Consider the following 19836-nt stretch of genomic DNA (forward strand, 5'->3'; position numbering starts at 1 on the left):
TGACTTGGCTTTGCATGCATTGCTAGCTCTGGAGGCTCCATCCCCACCCTTCCCTGCCTCACCCAACCACAATCAGAGCTTTCTTCTCAGTTCTCCTGCAGATGGTTTTGCCCCTGCTATCGTTGGCAAGCTTGTACCTCAGCAATCACCTTTTTCATTACTCTTGCTTTTCAATTCTTACAAAAACCTTTCAAATACTTTTTCCCTTCACTGCTAATTCCTTCCCTCTGGAGCAATGGGTGTCTATTTTAACTAGCGTGCTCTTGATTAATATAACGGAGAATGTTTGTTCACCCTGCACAACACTTAGGGGTTACATCCAACATTAGTTATGCTCTAAGACCCATGGAAAGCAGTCAATATGACTAACTTAAGTCCATTAATTTCAATACGTCTACTCAGCCTGAAATAGTTGAATACAAACCACACCCCTTAGTCTTTTTAACTGGTCTGAATGTTGAGGTGCACCACACACACCCTTGAAACAGAAGTCATACTGAACTCATAGAAACAAAACTAAACTGCTCACATGACCTTATACTCACCAGTATAAGGCTTGGCCTTTTCAAGATGACTTGTTAGGCTTTTCTTCCATCAAACTAAAGTTGTATCGTCAGAACCTTTTTAGTAACATTCTGCACTGAATGTTAATGAACAAGATTGAATTGGAAGAGCAAACAGTACCAACCACTAAATCTATTCTGTGTTCAGAAGCCAAGCTCTTCTCTTGCCGAGTACAGTGTAAAAACTGTACTTTCCACTCTTTCAAAATCTATGGCTAGGGTAATCTTCACTGCACTGGCAAATTTTAAATATCAATACACCAAATTTAACACACGAGATCCCCCCCCCCAATTACAACAACTGAAATTCCCAGTTTCCTTTCTTTGTAGAATCTACTTTTCAGCCAAGAGTAATCCACAAAAATGTACATTTAGCACTATAGGGACGTGTTTTGACAGCCTCTAGTTGTTGCCATTTGATGGCATCACAGTTTCAGGCACTTTCCTACAAAAGGTGGGGACCTAAGGGAGCAGAACTACATCTAGACTCGCGGCCTGGCTGATGGCGAAGCAGCACTTCTTTTGATCTTGACATTCTCTGACTGAAGTAGCAGGATTCTGCAAGAGGATTAAAAGTGAAAAGGCAGACATGCTTGGTTATGGTTCAGCACACAGATATGTACCAACTCACCTAGAACAAACAACCGTTTTTGCTTTCGCGCTTGATCATTCACTCCACACGAAGTATTCATAACTAGACAGCACCAACTGGTAAGGTTGAAGTTTAAGGTGTTACATAGTAAAACCACCTCACATCTAAAGAGTATTACAGAATTCTACAGCCTCAACACATGTTGAGGCATACAGGTATATTACTAGAGTTGTAGTCTAATTGGGTTTTTAAGGATGCTGGCTTCAGGTGACTCACAATTCACACCCCCTTTGTTGTACATCTCCAAAGAATGACTACTGTCATTTTATCTAGATACAGGTACTTTATTTACAAATATTTAGATAATAGCATTGTTACATTAAATGAGTACAGCAGCCCAAATAAGTCCTGTCACAGAAACAAAGACCTATTGTAACTTATAATTTGGGGAGTATTAGAAGGGGGGTATTGCACCACCAAGAAGCTACAGGAAGTGATTGCCTTTGCCCAAACTTAAAAATTGTGTTATCAACAGGCCATGGTCCCTGGGCAAACCCCCTACATGGTGCAATCCGAGCTCCACGTTTTCTAAATACCCATCTATTTTTAAGAATCTTAGGTTTGAAGGGGGCAGGGGAACCTATCCAGAGCCAAACATAAAAAGGAAACACACAAGGGACAGTGCACACGTTATCCAAACACTTAAAATCATCTGCACATTCCAGTTTTGGCTTTTATTTAACATTGACTGTACAATATGCTGGTTATCACCCTTCTGCTTTTACATATTGGAACATGGCCTTTACTTAGTGTCCTTTAAAGGGATTTCAAAACTGTGCTGTCATTTGAAACATTGCAGTAAATAAAGTCAAATATGCTCATCTGGCCCTTGCTTATGCTTAACCCATTTGTCGCCCTCTTTTTGAAAAAAAGAAGACAGACCAGGTTGCCATGGAGAATACAGTGCAGAGTTGAGACTGTTTACATACATGGTGGCTCCAACCAGAGTAGAGACAGGTCCGTGTATACACACATTGCTTTGAATTACTTCTCTCGTAAGAGATCCTTACAACTGCAGCAGGGAGGAAGGACTCAAGAGGAGGAGGAACAGCAGAAGTTAAGCCCATTTCAACTGTAGTGTCAAATGCCACAGTATAGTTCAAAATCCCTAGAGTGTAAAATGCTTGTGACAGTCCAGTTGAGAATAAACTTTTTCCCACAAAAGCAATGTGCAAGAGAGTCCAGCCTTCCTATACAATAAGGCAGGAAATGAAACTGGATTAATGCAAAGAAGTTTTCCCAAAGAGAGGAAAAGCAGAGTAAGCACACCATCAATTGCACAAGATCAGGAGTATTAAACAAACAGCAACAGGTCGACCACAGTGCAGAGAGAAGACAGATACTACTATGCTGGAGTAGGCACTCTTCTGCACTGTGTCAGGAACCAGCTTCCTAAGCACAACCTCCAAAAAGCCCAACACCGCAGAGTTCAGCCAATGGGTCGATGAACTGCAGTTACTAAAGCAGAGGGTGATGTCATTATTATGTTGAACTGTACAGACCAACATATTATTATCTATTGTCCTAGTGCCAGTAAATCAGTTTTGTTTCTCTTCATTAAAATCGTATACACAGAATGTACTTTTTTAAGTGTTAGCTCGGTTCCTTCAAAATTTATACATATTTACGTTCTGTTAGCAAGGGCCACGAAAGGTCAAAGGGCGAGAAGTAAGAGGCAGCATCAAGCTACAAAGCACAAGACAGATATTGCCGTGTTGCTAGGCCAAGATGGATGAAGACCTAACACCCCTGCAACGGGTGTTTTCCCCCCACCCCCACACACTGTGTAACAGGGAATCCTTCCAACTAAAAAGGGGGCTTTATGCAGGATCCCGCTCTACTGTTGGAAGTTGTTTCACAGCAAATCAACTTTTTTTTATTACTAAAAAGGACAGATCCAGACCACTTACAGACTGGGAGGAAAGGCTGAAGCTAATAAAGTTAAATCTTACAAGAGACAAAGCCCTGCAGAGAGAAAGAGAGTAAGAGTAAAAATCATGAGGTCCAGCATCAGTGCTCTGTTTTGTAAATCATGGATTGGTGACACCTATTCACAAGGACAATTGGGGGAGGGGGGTAAAGACTTCTAGATTCACCATGCAGGAAGAGGGTATGACTCTACTTGCCTTTGATAACCTGATTACATCTAAGTTTCTCTTAATTTTTTTTAGCAGTTTAGTACTGTTAAACTGTTGCCTCAGGAGTTTTAATTAAACCCGGTAAGGATGTACAGAGGAAACTGAAGCAGCCAAAAGCACTGCTCCTAACAGAGGAGAAAGGTCAGAAACAGAGCCACGGGAACTGAGGTCACTAGCAGCCGCAGCCTTCTCTCTGGGGCTGGGGTTCGCTGGTTAGCCGGCCACCCTGTGGAGCTGAGGGCTTGTGCTGTACGCCTGACTCAGCAGCGTTTAGATCCAGGCTCCCATCTTGGATGTTCTGGTAGATTTTCTTTGCAGCCTCTAGGAAAGCATCCTCCACATTCTCTCCTCTGGTAAAAGGAGAAGCAGGCAACATTAACTGTGGGCAGATGTGGCAACAGACTATTGAGCAAGGGATCTCATACACAGACACACACACACTAACCAGGACCAACGTAGCACAGGGTTTCTACCACTGTTCCCATTCATACCTCAAGGGTATGAAGGCTGTGGGGCCCGTCTTTTTTAACTGGCACGGCTAAAGCAATGTGTCAATAGCACAGCTTGCAAATACTACTTTTTGTGCTCCAGACACGTTGCATCAGCACCTCTAGCAACTTGCAACATGCATCAGGACGATGTGGATTTTCTGCAGTCCCTCTGGCCGTACGTCTCGCCCGCCCAAGGATAACTCCTCCCACATTTACATGGGGCAAAGAAAGCTGAGGGCTGATGAAAGAAGATTCTCAATGCCTACACTCACTTCTTGCAAGTGAAATGGGGCCCACTGAGGATGCCCTGCCTGAAGGGCCCCAAAACCCTGTAGCCAGCTTTGCCTTCTATTACATCGAGCGCTTCAATCCCACCATGTCCTAGCTTGCCGTTGAGCAAGAATTTCCAGCTCACAGGACAGCACTGCCTGAAAAGTTCATGAGAAAAGATCCCAACACATAATGCCACATTAAATCAATGAAAAATCATGGTTTAACTTCATAGAACACATTGCAATAAGCCTCTGGCTCACGCACTCTCTCCTCCTGCAGCACAGCCATAGGGAGATTGAAAGCTGCTGCTTCCGTTTTCTAAATTTAGACAGTTGAGCATCCAACCCTTAAACACTAATTAATCTTAACTACTGTCTGTTTGAAAAAAAACCAAAGATGGCTCATAGTTGGTTTGTTTCAAGACAAAGTACAGTTTGTTGGATACAGTCAAGGCAAACGCAGTTAATAAACTGAACCAAAAACTTCCAGTCTCTAATGGGCACACTACAGAGGAGGAGAAGTGTATGATCCCAAGTCTCACCATGGCTTGTTCCCATCACGGTAAACCATGGTTTATTGTGACATCTAAAGGTAAAGGTGTCCCCGCACTTGTAGTGCGAGTTGTTTCCGACTCTTAGGGTGACGTCTTGCGACGTTTACTAGGCAGACCGTATATATGGGGTGGGATTGCCAGTTCCTTCCCGGCCTTTCTTTACCCCCCAGCATATGCCGGGTACTCATTTTACCTACCACGGATGGATGGAAGGCTGAGTGGACCTCGACCCTCTTTACCGGAGATTCGACTTCCTCCTTCCGTTGGAATCGAACTCCGGCCGTGAGCAGAGCTTTCGGCTGCGTTACCGCCACTTACCACTCTGCGCCACGGAGGATCTTGTGACATCTAAACACAGCCATTATATTATCTCCTTTTGAACTCCTGTGGCCGGCGTTAGACCAGCGTGGATGTACTCAGTCACATCCCCTGAACAAACAGACCTTGTATTTCAGGAGCAGCATATTTCCCTTACACCTTGTGAAACTAAGAACTGGCTGTTATTTGCAAGCTCCTCAGCTACTAGTGTAGCTGCTGGGATCGCACTATAATATTCACTATAAATTCACTCCACAAATAGTAAATTATGGATAAATGCCCAGAAGTAATTTTGGTATCAAGACATTTAAGGCTTGACACTTACGTTTTTGCACTGGCTTCAAGAAACAGCAACCCTGTTTAGAAACAAAACACATTTTAGCATAAGCAGTGCCCCTTTTCAAACCTCACAAGGAAGAGATCCCCCTCCCCAAACTCGAGGAGGTAAGGAGCATATGGGTGGAGCTTGCATAATCAGATCTATAAATGAGCAGCATGGGGCCCCAAGGTGCTACGGTCACCCTGCTCCTTGAAACAGCTTCAGAAATCTACCTAGGAGTTCTCACAGTCCAGAAACCAACCCAAACGCTCACAAAACTGCTTGGGCTTTTCCGGTGTGGCAACACCCACCATTCTCTTCAGCAAACTGTTTGGCTTCTTCGTACGTCACATCCCTCTGCGCTTCCAGGTCCGCTTTATTTCCTATAAGGATTATCACCTGCATCCGGGACAAGATACAAAAAGACAGCTGTTAAAGGGCCCTCCCAGTTGTAGGGAAGAAGTCAAGTGGCAGCACGCTTGTCCTACTCCCTGAGCTACAGGAAATGGGAGCCAGACAACCAGCATTCCTGATAATTAGTAACACCTCCTGCCAGCCAAGCATCTTGTATCTGCCACTTAACCCCTCCTGTGACTCTCCCCTAGCTGAGCTAGTAAAGATAATCCTCCTCTGCAAGACTATACAGAACAGGAAAATCCAAAAACACCGCCAGGGCTGCAATTGAGAATGTTTAGCGATGGGAGCATCAGTTCACGGACACTTCAACTTCTTATTACTGCAGGGACCACTCAGCTTCAAGAAAGTGCTCATTATGCAATAAAAGAGTCACACTAATGAGGAGGTGAGCCTGGCTAGCTAGAATTAACTGCTGTGGAGGACAGAGCCAACCAAATCGGGAACAGATGTCGTCAAATCACTTGATGCTACATGAATGGAAGGAAACCCCCTTGGACTTCAGGGATCAAATGGCATTTAGTTTCAAAACAATCTAGCCAAACACAGCAAGCAAGAAGTAAGAGGGAGTCCAATTCAGCTACTCATCTGGCTACTTTAGATGACAGAGGATCCCTTTCCATTGGCCTGCCTGACATCCACTACCTCCCAGAACTGTGCCTTCTGAAGCCCATGTTAAGTTCCCCAAGGCAACTCCCAAAAACAATCTAAGGAGCTGAAGCCACCTCAGAACCAGAAGCGTCACTGCCCAGAATCCCAACCCTACCTCCTCCCCACAGTCTGAGGAAGGCACTGAAGCCACCTCACTGGCATGCAACAGTTATTTACCTTTGCTCTTTCCAACTATTTTTCTTCCCTTTTCTCCCCAATGATTCTTGGCATTACCTTGTAAGGCAAGGATTGTGAAAATTTCTAATTTTTGTAAAGCGCTTAGCAATTTCACATGCTTCAAAAGATGACCACCACGATGCAATCTATCCAACAAGTTAGCATCTTAGCCCCATCTTTAGATTTCTTGCTTTGGGTCAAGGCCTTTTAATCATGGTCCAGAAGCTGCAGCTGGTGCAAAATGTGGCAGTGTGACTGCTCACTGGGGCAGGATATCACCAACATTTTACCCCATGGCTAAAAGAACTGCACTAGCTGCCCATTAGCTGCCAGGCCAAATTCAAGAGGTCTGATTTTGGCGTACAAAGCCCTATACAGCTCAGGACCAGGATATCTGAAAGATCATCTTACCCCTTATATACCCAGTCGATCACTGAGCTCTGCAGGTGAGGGCCTCCTGCAGATACCATCTTATTAGGAGGCCTGTTCCGCACAACATAGGAAGCAGACATTTAGTGTTGTGGCACTGACACTTTGGAATTCCTCCCCCCTTAAACATTAGACAGGCACAGTCTCTGTTATCTTTTCGGCACCTACTGAAGACCTTTCTCTTTCAACAAGCCTTTAAGCAGAGATCTTATCCCAGTCTGCACCTGTGTTGGAATTGCTTTTTAAGACGTTTTTAAACCTGGTTTTTAATATGTTTTATTTTGCTTTGATGTGTTTTAGAGTGCTTTTAGTGTTTTTGTTAGCTGCCCTGAGCAACTGCTGGGAGGAAGAGTAGGATATAAATTTAATAATAGCAGCTGTGGCCTACAGCGATGGCAAATTTAAAATCAGTTCGGCAGTGCCGAAAGTTAACGGCACCCTTGTTTGATTTCAAGCCAATCTCATTCAGATGCGTTGCTGTAATTGCAAATGGAAAACAAAAGGTAGCTTTTCCTTTCAGCAAGTAGCAGCTTAAGCAATAGCTTTGTGTTTTTATCGAACTGAAACTTTCCCCATTCCCAACATCTCAAAAAGGCATCCAACATGGAGGTCAAATTCATCTGATTTTAAATTTAAACAAAAAGGCAGGTGGTCAAAGACTAATTGTTTTGACAGCCCTACTTTGAATGCAAGTATTTTTAAACAAGCAACTCACAGTATTTGGATTAGTTAGGTTCCTTGCATCTGTCAGCCAGCTGCTCAGATGGTTATATGTGCTTCTCCTGCAGAAGAGAGAAAACGGCAAGAACTAAACCCTTATAGGATTGCACCATCATAATATGTCAGTTTATCTCCTATTACACTTTGGGGATGGTACAGAACACAACAGGAACATCATCTTTCCTCACAATTCAGACAGTTGACCTGAGCTGGTAACAGAGACTCTTGCTCTCCCCCCCCCCCAAGATTTTCAAGGGGAAACCTGTTAAGACAAAAGGTTGCCTAAAACTCATTCAAGGGTTGCCAGCTCAACTCTTCATGGACATCACCCTTGCAAGAATACAGTGCTACAAGACACTGAGGGGTGTCCCCTCTTAGGAGAAAGCAACCTACTGGTCTTGCATTTCTGGGGAACATAAACACACCCTGGAGATGTAAGAGTCTGTAGTATTATTCTTTGCCAGGGTTTGCAATGATCTGGAAAAGTCTTCTGTACTTTAGTAGTACTGGTCAACGTGTCTCCTTCCCCTTGCTCTCTATCTTTTCCAACAGATCAACAGTCAAGCACTATTTAGTTTATCAACCTCTGGCTTCAATTCACCCAACTGTAAAAGGCAGTAAAACACCATTCCAGTGACTATTCCCCATATTTTATTTATTTATATTATACATACACACCACTGCCTAACCCTCAATTGACAAGTATTATTTTATTTATTGATTACATTTATATCCTGCCCTTCCACCCAGAAGGAGCCCAGGTGGCAAGTAGTCCCAACCTGTTAGATTTAGCAGCTTGCAACAGCAGTTTCATGTCATACCAAGAACGTACTTTTAATCCAAGCTCTTTTTGCTTAGAAGTTCAGTTCCATGATACCATGCCCAAAACTAGATCCATAGAAGGCAGAAACGTATTTCCAAAGTGCTTGCTACAGAACAGGTTTTCTTGAAGCGTCTCATTTATTGGTGAAGGACCTTTGGCAAGCTGCCAAAGCCCAGAAACTTGACATGTCCAGAATCATGGGCTCCTGGATAGCTAGTCTTGGCTAGAAAGAATACGGTCCCCGCCCCCTCCAGACTGTTCTTCCTAGGCCAGGCCGAAGAAAAAAAAAGAGAAGTGTTTAGAGGTTCTACTTCCCATTGACTAAATTCCCTTTTATGGAAAATATTACAGAACTGAAAGGGCTGAGAAGGAGGGGCCGTTCAAGCAGCAACTTTGGTTATAGCTCCTCTTAAAAACCAAGACAATGACTTGGCACTTATACCAATTATGTTTTATGTGCCCCCGAGAGAAACTTCCACAGCAAAGAAACCAGGGGATGCTGTTGATAAAATAAACAGAGAAGCCATTTCCCCCCTTCTCCTGTAGTACTAGGAGCTGGGGTCAGCTCAAGAAACAAGGGCAATGGATTCAGGACAGGCAAAGAGAGTGTCCTACTTCACATAATGCATAACAAACCTATGGAAATCACTTCCCCAAAAGATGGTGACTGGTGCTAGCTCTGAGATGCATCAGACTTCCCTCCCTAAATTCGATGCGGCCCCCCATATCCAGAGGGCACCCTGCCTCATAAGAACATAAGAACATAAGAAGAGCCTGCTGGATCAGGCCAGTGGCCCATCTAGTCCAGCATCCTGTTCTCACAGTGGCCAACCAGGTGCCTGGGGGAAGCCCGCAAGCAGGACCCGAGTGCAAGAACACTCTCTCCTCCTGAGGCTTCCGGCAACTGGTTTTCAGAAGCATGCTGCCTCTGACTAGGGTGGCAGAGCACAGCCATCATGGCTAGTAGCCATTGATAGCCCTGTCCTCCATGAATTTGTCTAATCTTCTTTTAAAGCCATCCAAGCTGGTGGCCATTACTGCATCTTGTGGGAGCAAATTCCATAGTTTAACTATGCGCTGAGTAAAGAAGTACTTCCTTTTGTCTGTCCTGAATCTTCCAACATTCAGGTTCTTTGAATGTCCACGAGTTCTAGTATTATGAGAGAAGAACTTTTCTCTATCCACTTTCTCAATGCCATGCATAATTTTATACACTTCTATCATGTCTCCTCTGACCCGCCTTTTCTCTAAACTAAAAAGCCCCAAATGCTGCAACCTTTCCTCGTAAGGGAGTCGCTCCATCCCCTTGATCATTCTGGTTGCCCTCTTCTGAACCTTTTCCAACTCTATAATATCCTTTCTGAGATGAGGCGACCAGAACTGTACACAGTATTCCAAATGCGGTCGCACCATAGATTTATACAACGGCATTATGATATCGGCTGTTTTATTTTCAATACCTTTCCTAATTATCGCTAGCATGGAATTTGCCTTTTTCACAGCTGCCGCACACTGGGTCGACATTTTCATCATGCTGTCCACCACAATCCCGAGGTCTCTCTCCTGGTCGGTCACCGCCAGTTCAGACCCCATGAGCGTATATGTGAAATTAAGATTTTTTGCTCCAATATGCATAATTTTACACTTGTTTATATTGAATTGCATTTGCCATTTTTCCGCCCATTCACTCAGTTTGGAGAGGTCTTTTTGGAGCTCTTCGCAATCCCTTTTTGTTTTAACAACCCTGAACAATTTAGTGTCATCAGCAAACTTGGCCACTTCACTGCTCACTCCTAATTCTAGGTCATTAGTGAACAAGTTGAAAAGTACAGGTCCCAATACCGATCCTTGAGGGACTCCACTTTCTACAGCCCTCCATTGGGAGAACTGTCCGTTTATTCCTACTCTCTGCTTTCTGCTTCTTAACCAATTCCTTATCCACAAGAGGACCTCTCCTCTTATTCCATGACTGCTAAGCTTCCTCAGAAGCCTTTGGTGAGGTACCTTGTCAAACGCTTTTTGAAAGTCTAAGTACACTATGTCCACTGGATCACCTCTATCTATATGCTTGTTGACACTCTCAAAGAATTCTAATAGGTTACTGAGACAGGACTTTCCCTTGCAGAAGCCATGCTGGCTCTGCTTCAGCAAAGCTTGTTCTTCTATGTGCTTAGTTAATCTAGCTTTAATAATACTTTCTACCAGTTTTCCAGGGACAGAAGTTAAGCTAACTGGCCTGTAATTTCCGGGATCCCCTCTGGATCCCTTTTTGAAGATTGGCGTTACATTTGCCACTTTCCAGTCCTCAGGCACAGAGGAGGACCCGAGGGACAAGTTACATATTTTAGTTAGCAGATCAGCAATTTCACCTTTGAGTTCTTTGAGAACTCTCGGGTGGATGCCATCCGGGCCCGGTGATTTGTCAGTTTTTATATTATCCATTAAGCTTAGAACTTCCTCTCTCGTTACCACTATTTGTCTTAGTTCCTCAGAATCCCTTCCTGCAAATGTTAGTTCAAGTTCAGGGATCTGCCCTATATCTTCCACTGTGAAGACAGATGCAAAGATGGCCTGCTTGAGAGCTTCCCAGAGGTATCTGGCTGGTCATTTTTGGAAAGCATGGTGCTGGACTAGAGGGACTCCTGGTCTGATCCAGCAGGGTCATTCTTGCCTTATTCAAAACCTAAGAGAGTCATGGCTTTAACATCAAGAGCAGCTGCACGACTAGCGCAGGTTACGGTATGGCAGTGTACGTCTAGTAACCTTGGAGACCGCTTACCTAGTAATATCGTAGACCATAAGAGCGCCTGCTGCTCCTCTGTAATAGCTCCGTGTGACAGCCCTGAACCGCTCCTGTCCTGCTGTGTCCCAGATCTGCAGCTTAATTTTTTGGCCACTAACTTCAATTATTCTTGTACCAAACTCAACACCAATTGTATGGGGACAATCTGCCATAACTGTTGCCGAGAGAGAGAGAGAGAGAGAGAGAGAGAGAGAGAGAGATTCACTGGTTTACAATTCTCAATAGTAACATCAAGCACACACACTGACCACTGAAGAGCTTTTCACCCCACCCATCCCAGCAAAAAGAGGAAAGAGGGGAAGAAATCCAATTCTTACCAAGGCACTACTCTAAATAGGTCTATTAAAAATGGGCATAACTAACCGAGATCCATTAATTTCAGCGTGGGTCTCCTCTGATTAGAACTTGTTTGGATGTAACCCTATACTTAACAAGGTTGATATAGCACTATCCCATTTACGACCCTTTCAAGCTCATGTTTCTCAGCAGGAATGAGGAAGAATCAACCATTTGGCCAAAACTTCATACCAGCTCTAGACCTCAGTACTTGCTTTGTTCTTACCCAAATTTACTATATGCCTTATTTTTAAAAATCCTGGCCAAAGATCGAAAACAGCTGGAGTTACAGGCCTTTCGTCAGTTACAGCCAAGTTCAAACTGACCACTGGACAAAGAGCAGTAACGATCTCTGACCAGAGAGACTACCTTAAGCAGGCCACCAATTCAGGCTGCCTCATGGGAATGTACAGCGGCCTCTTTGTCTTCTCATCACGCTCCTCCAGTTAAGACAGAGAATGAAATATACTTGGAAACAAAAGGTGTTTAAATCACAGCTGTAATAGCCACACTTTCTACCATTTTGTTAAGTGATTTTGCCTCAGTGATAGCAGAACTGTTTCTCACAGATTAAGCCAACAGAAGCCCAAATCAACTTGTAGATGCTAGGAAGGAAGAGAGGGAAAAGCCACACTGTGGATTACCACTTAAAGATCTATAGGTGAACAGACTTACATTTCTTTTCTGTAAATTGGTGGAGCAAGCAGGACTTTCCTACACCCATGTCCCCTGTTGAAGAGAAGGGAGGTGGGGGCGAGGAGGGAGGAAAAAAAGAGTTTTAGTAACAAGTCATTTCTGAAAGGCTATTACCATTGCTGCTTTCAGCTTCACAGAGGACAACTAAGGTATCGTGTGTCATTTCCAAGTAAACTGTGGAACAATCTCTGTACACACTTGTGTTTAACTGTTTACAAACAGGAATTATAAAACACACACAAAAAGGGAGGCTCGGAGGGTGGTGACAAGGGAGAAGGCCTTTTCAATTGTGGCTCCCCATCTGTAGAATCTGTGAGGTCCACCTAACGCCTTCGTAGACACCTTTTCCGCACCGGGTAAAGACTTTATCTTTTTTCCTAGGTATCTGATAGACTGAGAGGATGTTATTTGTATTAGTGTGCTGCCAAAGCTTTCTGTGGCTGAATGGCAGTAGTTGCTTATTATTTTGTTTTTATGGTACAGTATATTTACTTTTGTTTTTGACAATGTTGTAGGTTGCCTGGAGACCTTCAGGTAACAAGCAACTAATAAATGTAATAACGATAATAAGTAGGAACCATATTGTGCAACTGCACTAGAACTGCTCACAGCAACAGCTAGGATAGGGGTGGGGAATCTTTTTGGCCTGGTGGGCCAGATCTTCCTCTCCCTCGACCGCTGCAGGCCAACTTTTGACAGGTGGACCCCCACCTGTCAATCATCAGACATAACGACAACAGGTAACTGATGGGTGGGTTGCCCCGCCCGACCATCTGTCAGAGTTGGCCCATGGGGCAGGGGGAGAATACTGCCCATGCTGGATTGAACTCCCCACACACCAGCTGATGCTTCGAGAGTTCAATCCTGCTTTGTGCAGGATTTGGGTGCCCCAGCCAATTTCAAGTAGGAACTCACTGGTAGACCTGAATAAACCAGGACTAAACTCCCCATTCATCAGCTGATGCACAGGGGAAGTTCACTCCTGCTTTCTGCAACTGCGTCTCTACCTGCTCCAAACCTTGTGTCACGTATGACGCTGGGCAGGTGGGTGTGGCTTGGGAAAAACAGCCTGGCAGGGCAAATGGGACGGCCTGGAGGGCCAGGTTTGGTCTGCAGACTGGAGATTCCCCACTCCCATGTCAGGCAAACGTTTTCCCCTCCATCCCTGCCACAAGTCATGTAAGGAGGACAAGTTGTTTTTTAATCCTGCCCTTCCTCCAAAGAGTTACAGGTCATGGACTCCCTTCACTTTTATCCTCACTGTGCTGCTGTCAGAGTCAAGGCTGAGAGGGAGAGACCCAAAGTCTAAGAGAGAGATTATGGATGAGGAGGGATTTGAACCCAGGGCTCCCCAGACCCACACTGGCTTCTGAAATATCACTGCCAGATTAGCTACTTCCACAACAGTAGCAAGAAGTTCAGCAACCAGTACACAGACACTTTAGTTCCCCTCACTCAGAAGTAACACAAGCCACATCTGGAAAGAAGATTGAGCAAGAAACAACCCTATCTCCCCAACATTTAAGGGTTTGTGTCAATGACAAATTGCAACGAAACATGAAGTTTGCGGCCAAGGACTTATTATGTCAGCTGGGCTAAAAGCTCTCCCTTGCTCTGTATCATCATATGACTATCAAGTCTCTAGGCCAGTGGAATATTTTGGACATAACCTTAGAATCAAATACCCCAGCACAACAGCAGCAGAAACTGAAAGGAAAATAAATGACATGAAGCAAATCTCTCAGTATCTACTTCCTGACTTTCAAACACAGGGGTTTATAGGAGTGTAAAGCTGTTTGCATTGTAAGAAAAGCTTTACGCAACAGGGATTCCTTGCCCAACATTGCACTTCCTCAGATGAATAAGAGCACAGCGACCGATGCAGAGGCTGGAAAGCCAACTCAGTCTTGAGTCTGCAGGCTGCACAAGGCCAAGACCCCCAGAGCATTTAAATCATCTAATTAGTAATGCTTAATTCTGCAGCCCTGAAGACGGCTGTCATTAACTGAAATGGGCTGTTAATTTTAATTTTATTATTAACTAGTTCCCAGTTAATCTGAGGGTCCAATTCTAGATATTCATCCCTAAAGACTCTCTTGGGTGTTAAAACTGGTGGGGGGGGGCTCTTGGTAATTCCACCACCCTCAGCTGTGCGGAAAATGGTGGTCCTTTTCTGTGGCAACCCCTAACTTGTGCAATTCCCTCCCCAGGGAGGTAGATCTAGCATCATCATGGTATAGCTTTCGCTATATGCTGAAGACAGACCTCTTTATCCTGATATCTGACACTCAAGATATTTTTTGAGGACCTACCATATTCTTTTGATTGTAAATTGCTTTAACTAATTGCAATTGTATGTCAAGGTGTTGGTATTAACCTTTAAATCCCTAAACGGTTTCGGCCCAGTTTTTCTGAAGGAACGCCTCCAGTATCACCAAATATGCCGCCAAACAAGATCAGCCTCACAAGACCTTCTCTCGGTCCCACCGGTGAAAACAGCTAGGCTGGTGCGGACCAGAGAGAGGGCCTTCTCGGTCGTGGCCCCCACCCTCTGGAACTTGCTTCCTTTTGACCTTCGACATGCCTCCTCCCTGATGGCTTTTCGTCGAGCCTTAAAGACCTTGTTATTCAGGCAGGCCTATGGGATTTCTGGGGTGGGTTAGGCTATTACTAACAGGTGGTTTACTGTTGTATGAATATGTTTTAAATTGTGTTTTATATTGTGTAAGTTGCCCAGAGTGTCTGTTAAGTCAGACAGATGGGCGACTAACAAATAAATTATTATTATTATTATTATTGGGACTTTAGGGTGAAGAGTGGGTAAGAAATAACAAGATGATGATGAACCTTTTCCTGGAATCTATCATGAAGGGTGAGTTAGACATTTTGTTAAATGCGTTATTTTACAAGGGCTAGCATTTGATAAAGATTCATTTTTAAGTACCGTTGAGGCTTTGCCACTACTTTAATCAGTAATAATAGCTCAACAGTATATCAGCAATACAAAACAAATTCAGGTTGAAGCAAATACAAACGCTAATAAAAAGTTTCAGCTATCCAGTAGGTATTACGATAGATATTTCAAAGTAAAAAAACAAAAAACAAAATTCACCTAATCAGAACAGTAACATGTAGAATTAAAAGTGCATAGAGCTGCTTTAATTTATAAGTTTACAAGCTACAGATTTCCCATCTGTAGTCCTAGCAAAGACTGGGCACTGCGTCTTATTAGGTGTTCTTTTGGAAAGGAAGTACAGAGAGATTATTGGCCTATAGAACACGAAAGCATGCTAACAGTAGTTAACCCTCTAGCACAGCCTTTCCCAACCTTTGGATCCCCAGATGTTGCTGGACTACAATTCCCATTAGGCCCACCCAGCATGGCCAATCGTCAGAGGTGATGCGAGCTGTAGTCCAGCAACATCTGGGGACCCAAAGGTTAGGAATGGCTACTCTAGCAGAAACTGACCCAATCAATTAAACCATTTAAGTATCTTTAGGTGGCTTATACTTAGACTTACCAATAATGATGTACTTAAAGATGTAGGAATAGTTGTAAGGTGCAGTTGCCATTGTGGCACTAGAAGGAGAAAAAGAGGTGGTTATTACACTCCAAGCCGTCGCCACCAACTTCCAAATTATCTGTTATTGTTCACAGGTGACAGCTAATAGTTCAGTAGGCTTAAGTTAAGGAACCACAAAATCCCAAGGCAATAGAATGTATGCGCACTCATAAACGTTCCTGGATAAAGTTTTAAACTCAAGATTGCCAAAGTAGTTTTCTACTTCTGATATCTGGAAGATTTTTTCTCCCTTTGCCACACCCATAGCTTTACAGAAAAGTTATGACCATCATGCACAGGGACCTTTGGCCCTCCAGATGTTTTTGAGACATACAATTCCCATCAATCCTGAGGATTAGCCATGCTGGCTGGTTGATGGGAGATTGAGCACAACATCATCTGTAGAGCTGCAGGTTCCCCATCCCTGCTCAAATCCAACACAAATAGTCCTAAGTGGTGATGATTGGTGTGTATGTGTGTGTGTGCAGCGCATGCTTGTTTAACTCTTCCAAAACCCAAAGCTTGTGGAAGGTATCAATCAATGCAGATGTCCACAACCAACCCCCACCTTTAAATATTTCAAGGTTTCCAAGGGATGCTTGAATTCCACAGTTGTACGGCAATCCTTGGTGGTGCACTACAGCTGTATTCTGAACAGCTGAACAATCAGCTCCAACATCACTCGAAAACTCAATACTTTGAAGACAATATTGGTCACACAGAAGGTCACAAGGACATGAGCAGCCACTCAGCCATAGTCCACTGGCATCTGCCTACCACGGACAGGATGAACAGCCACTCAGCCATCAGACTGTGGCAATTACTACCTAAAGTGGTATTTTGCAGACAAATGGTAGAAGAGGCTTGCCCTGCCGCCATAGTTCAGTTTTCCCCATTTCCAGGATGCAAACCTCGATTCAACCACCACTTTGGCACAGACTTCCACCACTGTTTTATTCTGAAGAGAAAGTGTTTTGTGCTGTCCAATGCATTATTTTGAAAAAAGTTGAACCACAGCACAGATGCTTTGGAAATTGACTAGTATCTGGCAACAGCAGACACATCTTTGCTACTACTTGTGCCTGGTCAGATTTCTTACACATGCAAAAATCAAGGTGATCTAGACATTCTAGAAATGAATGTAACCCACTCAGAAGCCATTTTTATGCCAACTGTCCTGGGAACTTTTTCCAGTGAATGGTGGGATGCAGGTACCCTAAATAATAATCAGAGCATTCACGAGGAGACTAATTTTCAACATGTGAAGACCTGACATGAATGAGTTTACTCAAGGATATCTTGGGCTACAGCTCAATGTATTTGCTTAAAACTCAGTATCACTGCAAATGCTTCCAAGTAACCTGGCGTATGAAAGTACCTCAAACTAACTTATACTTATTGCAGGTGGTTTCAATATAAATTTTCCTTCAGTCTGGATTCTACTCTGTGCATATAGTATTTGGACTATATTAACAGTAGCAGCCTTGCAAATAATCCACAAAATTTAGTTAGTCACTTGTGACTTACAAGAGAAAACCACATTTTCAAAAGCTTCTGTACCCAGCCACATGAAAGCATTTTTTTAACACCACATGCAACCAGATCAGCAGCTATTTCACAAGCCTGAGCATCTAACACATACTGGTAACCAAACAAATATGCAACAGCTACCCAGAATTTTTTTAAAAAACTCTTGTCCAAAATCCCACAACTACCAAGATAGCTCGAGACCTCTTAGCAGCGCCCTGCCACCAACACTCCTTTTACTCATGACTGGCTAAAGGTCTTTTGGCTTTGCTTTGACAGTCTACCAAAGACTTCAGAGTTCTGACATATTCCCCAATCCCCTCACAGACAGGAGATTAGAATAATGAATTCTCAGATGTTCAACACCCACAGAGGGATTACCTGCAAGATTTAATCATAAAGCGTTCTGGAATGATTGGTTCTAACTGGTTCTATTTGTAAGTTGAATCTATTTACCTACTTTGCCATGTGTAGCCATTCTGTGCAAAGTTTATATTTACAATTCCTTCAAGAAGCCACAGTAGAGATTAGTGTAGTTGGTCCTAACCCAAGATAATATTTTGAAGGACAGCATCCCTGTTAAGATGTGATAGACACCTACTATTTATGGTTTCTGGAAACAACTGAAAACTGTAGACATCTATTTGTATTGGTTTAAATCTTGGGGGCAGGATGTTGTATGATTGTTAATTGCCTCAAGTCTTGTGAAAGGAAATTCATAAATAAAATAATAATTATGAATCATTCTGGTTGGTCCTAACAAAATGTATTATCCTACTATCGCTTCTGATTCTTTTTTAATGGACCTACCTCTGGTTTGCCAAAAAAAGGAACTGTACACAGGAGTTTGGTCACAGGAATCTGGTTGCAAGCACAACTCACAGGAGTTGCCCCTGCACCATTCAGCTGCTTCAAACAGGTGCTCAAGCCCCGACACTTCAGTGTAAGATAGTTTTACCCAATGACAGTGGGCAGCCTGGGCAATTTCACGCAATCTCATTTTACACATTGCATGTAGTCAAGAAAAGAAACACTGGTGGTTTTGAAACATGAAGTGCACCCCAGATACATCTTTGGTTAAATGGATGATCCAAAATACTGGAGGAGGAGCTAAAACACAATAATGCTTAACATCCCCCAGTGAGATTCTTCATGTCCTCGTTACACTGCTCTTTTCTTCAATGGCATCTATGGCTGCGTTCTGCCAAGTGTAAAGACTGAAGCAACTCATTCAGGGTAACTGTATGGCTGCAAAGTCCCACACTTGTGCAATGAAACCAGGCCACAATCCCTGCTCTTGGGTAGCAGGAGCGAGATTCTTTAACCTTGGTAGCTAATGTTAGAGGGCCAATCCTCCTCTTTAAGGACTTCTGGGAAATTGTGAGTGGCCTTTACTTACTGTTTAGGAAATCCAGCACCATGGTTTTTCCAACGAAGTGGTACGTCCCTTAAAACACTGCCTCATTGCCAGAGAGGAACAAGTGTCAGCCAGACACCTCTGTAGCCTTGACTTTGACTGGACCAAGAGCACACTGACCTGCATTGCACCTTTATGTAACTCACTAATGGCAGCAGTTAATTAGCTGATAAGGATATTTGCATGCCCATGCATCTGTGTGAGCAGAAGCAAATCCCATTATTGACATTCTTTCCTGCAAAGTAACCTGCCAGATGCATATGGCTCAAGGCACCCTATTACAAATTTGAGGTTAGATATGCACAGTGAATTTGTCGTAAATATTTTATGCTTGTACACAAGCGTGGATAACCCACATCTTCCCAGGCTGCTTCCCTTCTTGGCAGCTCAAAGCTCAGGAACTTGATGTGCTCTGCAGGATTGCATCCTCCTGGTCCACAACAGCAGCAAAACCCACCAGATTTCCTTTGCTGCCTTAATTATCTTTGGCAATCAAGTGTTTCCCTTGGCTCAAGAGAGACTAGCTACAATCATGACTGCAAAGCAAGCTAAATATTTGTTGAGTTTTGCTTTGCATCGTCTTAGGGGGAGGAGATATATTTTAAAGAGTAGAGGGGTAAGAACTCAAAGCAAATATTGAGGCTTTGGACTAAGGGTGTAAATCAAAAGCATACTTGTAACGACATTCCACTGAAGCCACAGGGATGTACTACAAGCACATGTGATTAATACACAAATCACTTTATACCTGAGCTCTCAGTAATGAAGCCTCACTGATGAAGAACATGGAGAGCTAATAAAGATTTCCAGCCTCTGGGAGCCTACATCCTGTTTTCAAGGACCTAGGATTTCTTCCTAAGCTTGCTCCAAGAAGAATTCAAAGCACCACAGATATGGAACAAGTGCGAGCTTGAAATAGCCACTCACCTAGTCACCTGCATGAATACAGCATGCCTCCAGCTGACCATAAGGG

At 43.5% G+C, this 19836-nt stretch overlaps 1 protein-coding gene across 3 annotated transcripts in view; it reads right to left on the reverse strand.

The window, feature by feature from the left end:
* Nucleotides 1-1478: 1478 nt before the first annotated feature.
* RAB14 (RAB14, member RAS oncogene family) overlaps nucleotides 1479-19836 on the reverse strand; it is a 34154-nt gene continuing 15796 nt past the window's right edge. For 2 of the 3 annotated variants that reach the window (XM_061604004.1, XM_061604006.1), the window contains exons 2-8: nucleotides 15878-15936; nucleotides 12336-12389; nucleotides 11301-11478; nucleotides 7694-7760; nucleotides 5619-5706; nucleotides 5314-5344; nucleotides 1479-3703 (exon numbers count right to left, since the gene is read on the reverse strand). In XM_061604004.1, coding sequence (XP_061459988.1) covers nucleotides 3526-3703; nucleotides 5314-5344; nucleotides 5619-5706; nucleotides 7694-7760; nucleotides 11301-11478; nucleotides 12336-12389; nucleotides 15878-15936 — 655 coding nt within the window. In that variant the 3' untranslated portion in view covers nucleotides 1479-3525. Of the gene's footprint in view, nucleotides 3704-4097; nucleotides 4273-5313; nucleotides 5345-5618; nucleotides 5707-7693; nucleotides 7761-11300; nucleotides 11479-12335; nucleotides 12390-15877; nucleotides 15937-19836 lie in introns of those variants that run through there. The other variant, XM_061604005.1, reaches the window with a different exon arrangement.

Source organism: Rhineura floridana, chromosome 20 (genome assembly GCF_030035675.1).
Source record: "Rhineura floridana isolate rRhiFlo1 chromosome 20, rRhiFlo1.hap2, whole genome shotgun sequence".
NCBI lineage: Eukaryota > Metazoa > Chordata > Lepidosauria > Squamata > Rhineuridae > Rhineura > Rhineura floridana.